Source organism: Labeo rohita, chromosome 3 (genome assembly GCF_022985175.1).
Source record: "Labeo rohita strain BAU-BD-2019 chromosome 3, IGBB_LRoh.1.0, whole genome shotgun sequence".
NCBI classification, from domain to species: domain Eukaryota; kingdom Metazoa; phylum Chordata; class Actinopteri; order Cypriniformes; family Cyprinidae; genus Labeo; species Labeo rohita.
In genome coordinates this window covers 11,163,438-11,176,293 of record NC_066871.1, presented here as the reverse complement: position 1 = coordinate 11,176,293, position 12,856 = coordinate 11,163,438, and the positions used below count along the sequence as shown (strand labels likewise).

Here is a 12,856-nt window from a genome sequence, read left to right as displayed (position 1 = left end):
TGCAGTCTTACATTATAGATTTCATGCTTATAAAACATCTGTTATGAGTCTGTAATGAGGGAAATCTGCCATTTATTATGTTCACATAATACTGTAAACAAATCTGTATGAATGCTGTTTTGTTCACCCAAAAAATACAGTTCTGTCATCATTTGTTTACGTCACGCTGTTATAATTCAAAAACAGAATGAAATATTAGTCAAAATGTTTACACCACACTTTTACACATGTAGTCCAAAAAACTCCCCCAAATATGTGCAAAAAATTGTACCCTTAGGGGTACACCAGCATCTTATTTATCCCTAGAAGGTTCATAGAAGTAGCTTAAGGGTGTATTTTTTTGTGAGACAAAGGCCTAAACTCTCTGAGAATTGTCCTGACAAAAAGTTAAATGTGATGATTTATTTGTTAATGCTAAAGCACATTAACATAAGACACTACAGGCAAAAATGACCCCATTCAAAAGTTTACATACGCTGGATTCATAAAACTGTTGTTACTTGAATGATCCACAGCTGTGGGTTTTTTGTCTAGTGATAGTTGTGCATGAATCCCTTGTTTGTTCTGAACAGTTAAACTACCTGCTGTTCTTCTGAAAAATCCTTCCGTTTTTTTGCCATTTTTGTGTATTTGAACCCTTTTCAAAAATGACTGCATAATTTTGAGATCCATCTTTTCACACTGAGAACAACTGAGGGACTCATATGCAACTATTATAAAAGTTTCAAACACTCGCTAATGCTTCAGAAGGAAACACAATGCATTAAGAGCCGGGGGGTGAAAACTTTTGGAATTTGAAGAACAGGGCAAATTTAACTTATTATGTCTTCTGCAACACATGTAAGCATCTTCTGTAGCTTCTGAATGGCAGTACTAAATGAAAAAAATAAGAAAAATGTTCACATCTTCATTGATTCCAAAAGTTTTCACCCCCTGGCTCTTAATGCATCGTGTTTCCTCCATTTTTTATAAATTCAACTATTATTTTCTCTTGTGGACTATATGTGAACATCTTTTATGTGAAAAATCTTATTCAGGTCAGTAATAAATAAAAACATGCATTTTGTATGATCCCTTTTATTTTAGGTAAAATAATTAACATAAGTGTATGTAAACTTGTGACCTCAACTGTACATTTTAAACTCAAGTCTTAAAAGAGTTTTCTCAAAGTGAGTTTTCCCCCCCCTGCACTAAGCCAGAAATATCCACTTCACTAAAGCAATCACAGTTTTATTCCTATTTATATTCTGTAGGTTTTTACAGAGGAGTTTCTTCGAATAACATTCGCATGATTTATGTCACATTTTATTCCTAAAAACATGGTGTAAATATATTTGTTTTCTGGCTGTAGAAGTATTTTCTGATTTATGTTGTGATCCAAAAGTAATATCCAGAATCCCTTATGTAAAAACCTTTAAATTCAGTATGAAAACAAAATTAAAAATGTGACCATCTATTCTGGAAACATATGCAAATTAAGGCATATTTAATGGGTTGATTCCTAATTTGCATATTTAAACATAAATTTAAGAAAACCTGTAATATAAAACAATTGTCTTAAAGTTCTGTGAAGCAATTGGGGAAGATATAGTGATATGTATTAGCTAAAATATTTAACTTTATTCATCTGTAGTGACTTTCATTAATGTGTAAAAGCAACTATAAATCAACTATTCATAGTTTAATTTCGCCCAAAAGTATAAACACTCTAACACTTTTAAAAACATTATTTTGTTTGCTTAAGCATTCTAATATGCCTGACGACAGCAAAACTCACTCAACCAATGGCATGAGTTTAGGGCAGGGCTATATGTTTGCCCATCCAATGTCAGATGAGAGAAGTGATGCAGATATTACACACTCATTATGCACTAAAAATTAAATGACACAGGCTAACTTTGATTTGAACTGATATGGGGGTGAATAAAATATTAATTTTGGGGTAAATTATTCCTTTAATCAGTTATTTAGATGCTTTAATCATGAAAATCGGGGCGATAAAGCACATTCACAGATTTATTTTCTATGAGCTATTTCATAGATCTCTTTAATAGTTTTACAAGAAATAAATCTCGCATGATGTACAACTTAAAAGAGACATTATTGTAGAGTTTTCTGCTTGAGAGACAGAACTTTGATGCATGTTTTCTGAGAAAAACTCAGAGAGCATCAAAAATCTGAAGTGCATTTTTTGCCCAAATAAGCAGATGAGTAAATGCACACTTAGAGATCTTGAATATAATTCAGACACCCAAACAGTCACTAAGCTTCTGACTTATGCGCAGCTCCACACTGACAGCCCACATTCATCAATTCACATCCACTCTTGCCCAGTGCAATATATTCCTGCCGTTACGGATCCGTCTGTCTATACATATGTATTGGACTTCACATGGAGCTCAGAACACCTGTCAGTTGGGCTCTCAAATGGACACCGATGTGAAGTAAGGAGAAGGCATAAATATTTAATATGCTGTTTAGCTCAATGGGTTTCCATATATAACTGGACAGAAAAGAGGTGGGCAAACTGCATATACTCAGTATGTGTTAAATATATGCAAAGACAAGAAAGCTGTTGAATTCAGAATGACACTTACATTAAATCAGAGAAAAACATTAAAGCTAAATCATTTAGAAACGGATCATTGAGAAACTGAGAATCTTGTATGCTGCTGTCTCTCACTAAGAGACAAAGACAAAATTGGGCAATGAATTTAATTTTGGCATGGTACATGGTTCTCAAGTGCTATAGTAAATAAACAAAAAAAAATTTTTTTTATGTCTTACACTTGCAGTTAACTGACTAGTTACACTATTAAAATTTGTCAGTTAACCCAAATAATAAGATCAAAAATCTGTTCAAGAATATAATGCATTAATTATATATCTCATAAAAAAATCTATGTATTAATATAATATAATATAATTAAAATAATCATTATCATTAAAATAAATTAAAATTACAATAGAATATTATATATGTATATATATATAAAGAGAGAGAAAGAGAATAATTATACATATATACATAAAATATAAATTATTACTTATTATTATTTTTTTTTAATTCTATAAAAATATTATATTAAATAATTATTTAATAATATTAAATAATTATCATCACCATTAAAATAAATAAAAATTACAATATAATATTGAATATGTATATATAGAGAGAGAGACAAAGAGAATAATTATACATACATATATATATATATATATATATATATATACAATTATTATAATTATTATAATATTATTTTCATATTATTATTATACAATAGAATACTGTTAAGGAAAATATAATAATAATAATAATAATAAAAATAATAATAACAATAACAACACTTTAACCAATAATAATAATAATCATCATGTCTATAGTAATAATTATAATAATAATATTAAGTATAACGATAATAGTAAAAAATGTTGTTTTTTTGTTATTGTTATATTTATTTTATTTATTTAAAATAAATGTAATGTATAATTGCATTGTAAAGGACACTAAAATAAAGTATAACCAAGTTTTTTACATAATATTTACATATAAAATATGGCTATATTAGATCGTCATTTTAAGCATCAGATAAGGTAGAAATGGCTCCTAAGGTACCAATCTGTTCTATTTATAGTGTGTAACACAGCTATGTTTGCAGATCCTTCCTTTTTTACTATGCATTAAGCTGTCCTAAAGATATGATAACACCAACATTTATCTCCTTACATGGCGCTATTTCAAAAGACTACAAATTATGTGCACTTTCTGTTATTAAGTAAATCAAATGACTTGGAAATAGGCCTGATGGCACTTCAGCGGTGTGTATTCAGGGTGATCCTAATGTGTAGTATTACCTGGTGATATTCTCATAGAGCGCTGTGACCGATAGCTGTAATGCCTGAGGCTCTCCTAAAAGCTCTTAGCTCAGCTAATACAGTGTGTAATTTCAGGTTTTATGCGCAGTAATGTAGTGCTATATCTATCAGAGGGCTTTGCTGTTCATCACTCCCCACTGAGTGGAACCATTAAGACGGTGGATTTTCTCTTCAGACGCACGGCTGTGAAAGCATTGTGTCGGAGAGAAGAAATGGAGCTTTTATTGGATGAGATGTTTCACCTGTTATGGAGAGGAAGGCTCTGGCCTCTGCTGGCTTCACGCTGCTGTCCAAAAGCGAGGCTTCGCACACGTACATGCCAACGTCGGCACTCGTTGGGTTGATGACGGTCAAACGGCGGCTGAAGGAGCCCACGCCGCTGGCCACTTCCACGCCGTTTCTCCGCCACACCAAACTCAGCTTCTCAACCGGACTGTGGAAAACAACAGGGCAGAAATACGGGGTGTGTTGAGAACTTTGTTGCTGATAATTCTGCTGATTTGCATATCCCCTAATTGCCTAGGGTTAGGCAACATAGTTGACCATGATTATAAGACAATCCCCCTTTTTCAAGATGCACCTTTTAGAAAAAGGCTTCTTAAAAACCAAATCTTGTGTTTTATTAAGATTTTTTCTTAAGTTATTTCCTATTGCATATTTTTCCTATTTTAATTTTTGTTTTGGTAAAATACACCCACAATCACATTCAAAAATATACACTTTTTTGATATACCATAAAAATAACAGGTAGCCCATCTGAATTATATAACAATTAGGCCATCCATCTAATAGCAGCCTACCAAGATTTCATTAAAAGTAGAAGTGAAGTTTTATTGTAGTCTTTAAATCTGGGTACTGTCTTATGTTTTAAAATCACTTACAGAGGAAGTTTGGTCGCATCGGGCCATATGAAAGTCACGACTCATGCTGCTGCAAGTTTTTCTTTTTCGTTTGTTTTCAATCGCGATATTTTAACTCTACAACACACATTATATTATGTATTTCTTGGTACACTCGTTTTACGTTTATTTGGTGCCACCTATTGTTGTGGGTGTATTATTGACAAAGTCTAGACCCTGAATATAAGACTACGGCGTTTTTTCAGATGCATTTCCAAGAAAAAAAAAAAAAAACACTGTTTTATTTTCGGGTCGATACAGTATGTAAGGTTTTGTCGAAACTGACCCTTTGCAAAGACCCACCACCTTTAGTTACTGTTGTTTGTCCGACAAGCCATAGCGCTCTCATGCCACAAACCATATTCACACAATAAAAAATAAATCAAGGATTAAAGTGGAAACTGACAACGCGCTGACAGACAAGACAGAGCAGGTTACTTTTGGTCTGAAACAAAGTCTCAGCTTTCAATTTGTGACATTTTAAGAAATCCAAACAATAAATGCTCCTTTGTTCCAGCTGAAAGAAAAAAACAGCGAAAAACCAGCCTAGGCATAGCTGGTTTAAGCTGAAAGTAGCTGGTTTAGCTGGTCTCCCAGCCTAGCTAGGCTGGTCAGGCTGGTTTTAGCTGGTTGTTCCAGCCTGACCAGCCTGGCCAACCAAGGAAGTGCCCAAAATCCCTCTAAAATCAGCCTGTCGGTTGCTATGACCTGCCTGGATGACCAGCTAAAACCAGCCAACTAGCTTAGGCTGGTTTTAGCTGTTTTTTTTTCAGCAGGGGTGACTCTATAATGTGTTGTGACAGATTGTTGTAGCGCCTCAGTTCAAGCTGCACGTGAACCAAACACCTCTTCCTCTTTACTAGTTTTAATAGCATACAATAAGCATGACTGAACATCAAAAGGTATCTTGTTTTAACCATAGAAAGACATCAATACACAATTTTTTTCAAGTTCAAGTCCACAGACATGAATGTACTCGTCTCCTGTCTGGTTTGTTTGTCGGACAAAATGACAGATTCTGCATCTTGATTGGTCAGATCGTCTGTCAGTCAACTCTTGGTGTAGTGTCAATTGTGACAATAAATTAGATGTGGGTAGAACAGTTTTTCTCTGACATACACTATTGTTCAAATCTTGGATCAGTAAGATTTCTTTAAATAAATTGAAGAGATTATGACATGGGTTTTTTTCATTTTTTCAATATGCTCCTTGAGGATTACTGTTAATGTTAATAAAGTTTTTTTTTGCACCAAAAAGCAAATAAATACGTGAAAAATTATTATTTTCAACCTTCATTCTGACCCTCTGTCTAAAACGACCTGTTTTTAGGTGCGTATCAGTAATCAGCCACTGTTATGATTGGCTAACGTCATTGCAGGAAAAAGTATCAGTGGTCCCTCGCTACTGCATGTAGGTCATTTCCAGACAAAGCATTATGAAATAATTAACTTACAGTTTGTGATGCAGCTGTTTTTAGATTTAGTACCGCTTCATCTTTCAACATGAAACATCTTTGTGAACTCTCCATGACACTGTGACCTCGTTTACAAAACAAAATCTTCCTCAAAGACACTCCTCTGACACGGATCCCAGCGTAAAGCCATTAAAATAAACTATCCACTTGTTCTTACGTACGAGCTGTTTAAACCAAACGCATCAAAGCGATCGTTCTTTCACTCCATTTGTCTTATTGGCGAAAGGCTCAAACGCTTGGACTGTGTCAGAAAGCGAACATGCATCTCAATACTGTACCCAGTGTAGACAAGATAGTGGCAGAGATTGTAATTTCTCTTTGCTTTTGACGTGATGCAGCACTCGGATTCACCATAAACAAGTGTCAGCCATTAAGCGACTGAATGCCTGTGGACGGGGCCTATGGAGAGAAGATCACTATTTGCTGATGTCTTGCTTTGGAGGCGGTGTTTATGCAAACGACTGCACCCAGGTGACGTCATCTCGCACCTCGGATCCAAATGAGCCGTTTTCGGAGCATGATTAAATAAATGCTTTGTTTATAAAAAGAAGGAGGTTTTAAGCTATGAAACTTGCAGGATGCTTTAATGGTACAAAGGCCTGTTCTATGCCAAATATTTCCATAGAAATATTAAGCAGCACAACTGTTTTTAACATTGATAATAGTAACTTATATTTTTGAGCAGCAACACAGCATATTAGACTGATCTTTAAAATATATTCAAATAGAAAACAAATATTTAAAATTGTAATATTTTACCATATTGCCATTTGAATTTGATAAATGCAGCCTTTGTGATCATAAAAAACGTATTTTAAAAACAATATAAAAATCTTGCTTAATTATCCTGCTTTCATCCATTTTTTTTCTCTGGGAAACTGTACTTTAGCAACTATTATAATAATAGCTTTGAAATGAAGGTCAAATGGAGTAAGACCTGTCAGAGGTAAATGAATATCAAATGAACTGTACTCCCGCTGGGAACAGTATGTGTCCATATATCCGTACTCACCGAGCATTAGCAACACACTCCAGTGTGGCCTCGCTGACTCCGGCCACCACTGTAGTGTTTCGGGGTGGGATTACAATCACTGGAGCCACAGGGTCCGCGGGGGCCTCTGAATCTAAACAGCACAGAAGGTGATGGGAAAGGGAGAAAAGAGACCTTTAGATATACAGCTGAAATCAAAAGTTTACATACACCTTGCAGAATCTGCAAAATGTTATTTTACCAAAATAAGAGGGATCATACAAAATGCATGTTATTTTTTTATTTAGTACTGACCTGAATAAGATATTTCACATAATAGACGTGTACATATAGTCCACAAGAGAAAATAATAGTTGAATTTATAAAAATGACCCCATTCAAAATTTTACATACACTTGATTCTTAATACTGTGTTGTTACCTGAATGATCCACAGCTGTGTAATTTTTTTTAGTGATAGTTGTTCATGAGTCCCTTGTTTGTCCTGAACAGTTAAACTACCTGCTGTTCTTCAGAATCCTTCAGGCCACACAAATTCTTTGGTTTTCCAGCATTTTTGTGTATTTTAACCCTTTCCAACAAGGAATGTATAATTTTGAGATCCATCTTTCACACTGAGGACAACTGAGAGATTCATATGCAACTATTACAGAAGGTTCAAACGCTCACTGATGCTCCAGAAGGAAACACAACGTATTAAGAGCCAGGGGGTGAAAACTTTTGAACAGAATGAAGATGTGTACATTTTTCTTATTCCTAAATATCATATTTTGTTCATTTAGTACTGCCCTTCAGAAGCTACAGAAGATACTTACCCTGGTGAAAAAAACAGCATATGCTGGTAGGTACGTTTTGATGCTGGGATGCTGGTTAGGTAGGTTTTGATGCTGGTTTAAGCTGGTCTTTTGCTGGTTTATGCTGGTCCTTAGCTGGTTTATGCTGGTCCTTTGCTGGTTCATGCTGGTCCTTGACCAGCAACATGACCAGCAAAAACCAACAAAGGACCAGCTTAAACCAGCTAAGGACCAGCATAAACCAGCTAAGGACCAGCATCAAAACCTACCTAACCAGCATTCCAGCATCAAAACATACCTACCAGCATATGCTGGTTTTTTTCACCAGGGTACATGTTTCACAGAAGACAAAATAAATAAAATTGACCCTGACCTTCATATTCAAAAGTTTTCACCCCCTGGTTCTTAATGCATTATGTTTCCTTTTGACTTCAACTGTACGTCTGGCTCTAAAATGCCTGGATGCTGTTTTTTTTACCTGGTCAAGTCGATTAAGCTTGTTTTGGTGGTCCCAAAAGTACCCACAAACCTATCAAAACAACCCAGCCTAACAGTTTAAGCAGTTTTCACATAGGAAACATTAAGCAGGATCTACACTAAATCAGCCAACACGTGTTACGGTATTACCACTGAAAAAGACAAAAGCCAGAGAGTTCAGCTTTTTATGTTTTACGCTTGCCTGACACAGAATGTTTTGAATAATTAATCTTTTGGCAGCGGTCCCATAACATGCTCCAAACGGAGGGATTCCTCCCCACCCCCTCTTGCGGCTGTTATGCGAAATCATTCTTGCATGAAAATACACTTTTACCATTTTTAAAATGACCCAAGCACATCTCTAGTCTAATAGTGAAAAATTAAATACTGCCTGTTAAATCGGCTTCATTCTTTCCAGAGGAAAATTACAGAATATCTAAAATATTGAAACCTTATGATAATGAGGATTTAAATAACTAAGTCGAATGCTAGAGTCAAGCCTTTGATGTCGAATTTGACGAAATGCATGAAGGAGCTGCTGAACTCTGTCAAAAAAGGGAACTCCATGCGCTACTCTAGGTGTCCTAAAAGGGACGAGCTGCTCTAATTACAGATAGCATCTGATGTGACTTATTACATACGTCAAGGACTGTACAGAGGCCATAACCACATATTCAGGACGGAGAGAACCAAACGTAATGGTTTAATTGAAAAATTGGCCGCGCTTTAATCTGAATATTGTCAGTGACCTTTAATATTCACAAAAAGAATATTAAAGGTCACTGCTAAAGATTGCATTTCGCTTTATGATTTATGTTTGTACTTTGGCCTACAATTCCGGCAAATATTACAATGTTGCAGGCTTGAAGTATTTCTTGACAGAAAAGACAAACTTCTCTATGCCACATGTGGACGGACCCAAATGTTTCAGTGAAACGAAACGCTGAAAACATCAATAAATGCCATGGAGTTCTTTAGAATTCCAGAAATCGCAAATGTGATGCTAATTTAAATGAAATCTCAAACACGGTGTAAATAGAAACGTGCATCTCATAACTAAATCTCCAGCGGTCTTTTGTGTCGGTAACAGGCGAGACCGAAACAGATTGCGTGGGGCGCATGGGCCTCCCCCCCTCCCTCTGTATTTGCAGATGGGGCAACCCTTTGCAATACATTAAGATATTATTGGAAGGATAATGTTTGTTTTTGGAGCAGCGAGAGTGAAAATCCAGCGTTGTGATCATATGCGAGGAGTGGAGCGTGTTTCAGGGGATCCTCCGGTTGCTTCTGCTTCAGTGGGTAAGTTGCCTCACCTGTGGCTATGGGATGCAATAATCTAACCAAATTCATCAGGGATGTGGTAAACAGCACAATTCCCTCTTTTTACCACATGACCACCATTGGACAAATGAGCCTGATATCAGCTTCTACATTCAAGGGCTTTGGGCTCCTCAGCTTAGTCCTTTATCTGTCGGTTTATGAATATTAGGTTACGTTATCTCCTTTTCTGTGTATGCTTGTTATCTCGGCTGAGGCTTAAACTCAAATAATTGTATTAGGTTTGTTCCTGGGCTTCTGAATATGTTCTTTGAATAGCTAGCCAAAGGTCTGAGTCAAAGTAATTCTCTGCATTGCTACAATAGCACTTATTTTGTCTAGTACCAAGTTCAGAAAGGAACACTAAAGGGATATTTCACTCCAAAATGAAAATGCTGTCATCATTTAAATGATAAATGATGATCTAATTTTCATTTTTGAGCAAACTATTCCTTTAAGGTGTGTTGAATATGAAATGCGTATAGTATGAAAATCTACCACGATCTGCCTGTGCCTGAAGTCTCAACATTCATTATGAATTCATTAAACTGCTTGTAAATCAATTATTTCCCACGAACGCCAAAAGTCTGATGGTGTCCACAGAGCAGAAATGCCATTTAATTGAATTCTAGCTGTAAACTCCAAGACACTTCATTCAGCAGAACAGAGAACCATGTGTTAAGGACTAAATAAATTAAAGGTTAGAGCATGTTTACAAGAAAAAAACAATTCAGTCATGTTTAGTTTGTTGCCATTTTGTTGTAATTATCTGTGAAATGTACTAGCAATTTCTGAGTGAAAATTGTTTCTATACCAATTTTCTTCAATGTACTGTACTTTTTAGTCAACATATACAAAGATAAAACAAGATACATGTTTTTCTTCGATTTTTGTCTTGTTTCCAGCCAAAATATTTTAAAAAGTTCTTAAATCAAGAAGTATTTTCTAGACAAGTAACAATTACTGTCTTGTTTTCTTGAAACAAGCAAAATACTCCTATGGGGTAATACCAAAATACCAATGGGGTAGGCAAAATAATTTTGTTTTCTGTTTGAAATAATATTATTTTGCTTACCCCATTGGAATTTATTTTTACCCCCTATTGGATTTATTTGCTTGTTTTATGCAAAAACTCACTTAACTTTGACTTTTTTTTTCTGAAAACAAGACTATTTTTTTATTTGTTTAGAAAATCCTTCTTGATTTAAGATTTTGTAGATATTTTGGCTGGAAACAAGCCAAAAAATTGAAGTAGGAAAAGCATTGCATTGTTCTCCACTGGTGTGGGGTTTGCAATTTGGTTTTCTAAGATATCTTACCATGTGATCCACGGTACTTCTTGTTCACTGTCCGGCAGCAAAGGCAAAAAGAGAGGACAAATACCAGCCAAAACAGTGAATTTACAGTATGCATGTACTGTATATGCACAGTGTGATTCACACAAGTAGGGCATGTTATAGCATCAAGCTTTAAACCTAACTTTAAACCATGAGGGCAATGACTGGTCAACAGGAATGTTGTCCAGGATCAATAAAAGATGTAAGAACATTTCCCACTTGTGTAAATCAGATTAAGGGGTGTTTCTTCATCTGTGGGCACTCTCTTTAGTTTGTTTCAGTGTCAAAGTGTACATGCATACACTTTTTTTTTTTTTTTCACATAGGTCCCCAAGTCACCACCACATGGTCATTTCCACCACATCTCAAGTGATTTAGTGAGTTTTATACTATGGAAATGATGGTGGTGGAAAGGATTTTTTTTTTTTTTTTTTTACAATTTTTTGTAATAAAATTATCCTATGGCTAACATTTCATTTATCCTGACTACATACAATTAAATAATATTTATATCCTTTTTGCATAATATACCAAAATACAGCTTGACTGGACATTTAGCAAAATAAGGATATTTACCCTGTTTTTTCTTTGTTTTCTTATATTTCATAATTTATAAACTATTGCCTCCTTTGTAACCAAGCTGACTAACTGTTTTATAAACATAATAATTAATAATTTTTATAGTGGATATTCATTTTTTAAGACTGAAACATAAAATAATCTACAAAAAAAAACAAAACATAAAAATAATTTGAAAAACAGCTAAATAAAATAATTCAGAAACTAACTGCAAAAAGAATGAAAGTAAGTTTTAATGTGATCTCAAAGGATTAGTTTGCTTCCAGAATAAAAATTTCCTAATAATTTATTCACTCCCATGTCATGTTCACGTCTTTCTTTCATCAGTCGAAAAGAAATTAAGGTTTTTGAGAAAAACATTCCAGGATTTTTCTCCATATAGTGCACTTCAATGGGAATCAATGGATTGAAGGTTAAAAATGCAGTTTCAATGCAGCTTCAAAGTGTTTTACACAATCCCAGTCAAAGAATAAGGGTCTTATCTAGCAAAACAATCGGTCATTTTCTAAAAAAAAAAAAAAAAAAAAAAAAAAAAAGTAGATACTTTTAACCACAAATGCTTGTCTTGCACTAGCTATGCGATGCACATGTGCATCTTCACACATTATGTAATGGCATTGGAAAAGTCAACCAGTTAGTTCTTCATCTGTGTACTCTGGTTCAAAAAACTCCATCTCATTTTCTTTTTCATCTTCAAAATTCCAATGTTGTTTTAGCTTTTTTGTAAAAGCCGGTTGACTTAAGTCAAGTTAAAGAATTCCTTTGCACGCTTGCTTTGTAAACACTGGGTCAGTACTTCTGCCTACGTCATGCATTCATAAATATCTGAGGTTAAATAGTATATGAATTGTCTTTTTTTTTGGAAAACGACGGATCGTTTTGCTAGATAAGACCCTTATTTCTCGGCTTGGATTGTGTAGAGCCTAGAAGCTGCATTGAAACTGCAATTTCGAAAACTTCAACCCATTGGCTCCCATTGAAGTCCACTAAATGGAGAAAAATCCTGGAATGTTCTCCTCAAAAACCTTAATTTCTTTTTGACTGAAGAAAGAAAGCCATAAACATCTTGGATGACAAGGGGGTGAGTAAATTATCAGGAAATGGATATTCTGA

The 12,856-nt window shown here is 34.8% G+C and overlaps 1 protein-coding gene across 1 annotated transcript in view; it reads right to left on the bottom strand.

Moving 5' to 3' along the window:
- Positions 1–12,856, bottom strand: part of sdk1a (sidekick cell adhesion molecule 1a) — a 397,596-nt gene that overhangs the window by 123,826 nt on the left and 260,914 nt on the right. Inside the window, 2 exon segments of the mRNA XM_051103029.1 lie at positions 4,119–4,309; positions 7,262–7,373. Coding sequence (XP_050958986.1) covers positions 4,119–4,309; positions 7,262–7,373 — 303 coding nt within the window.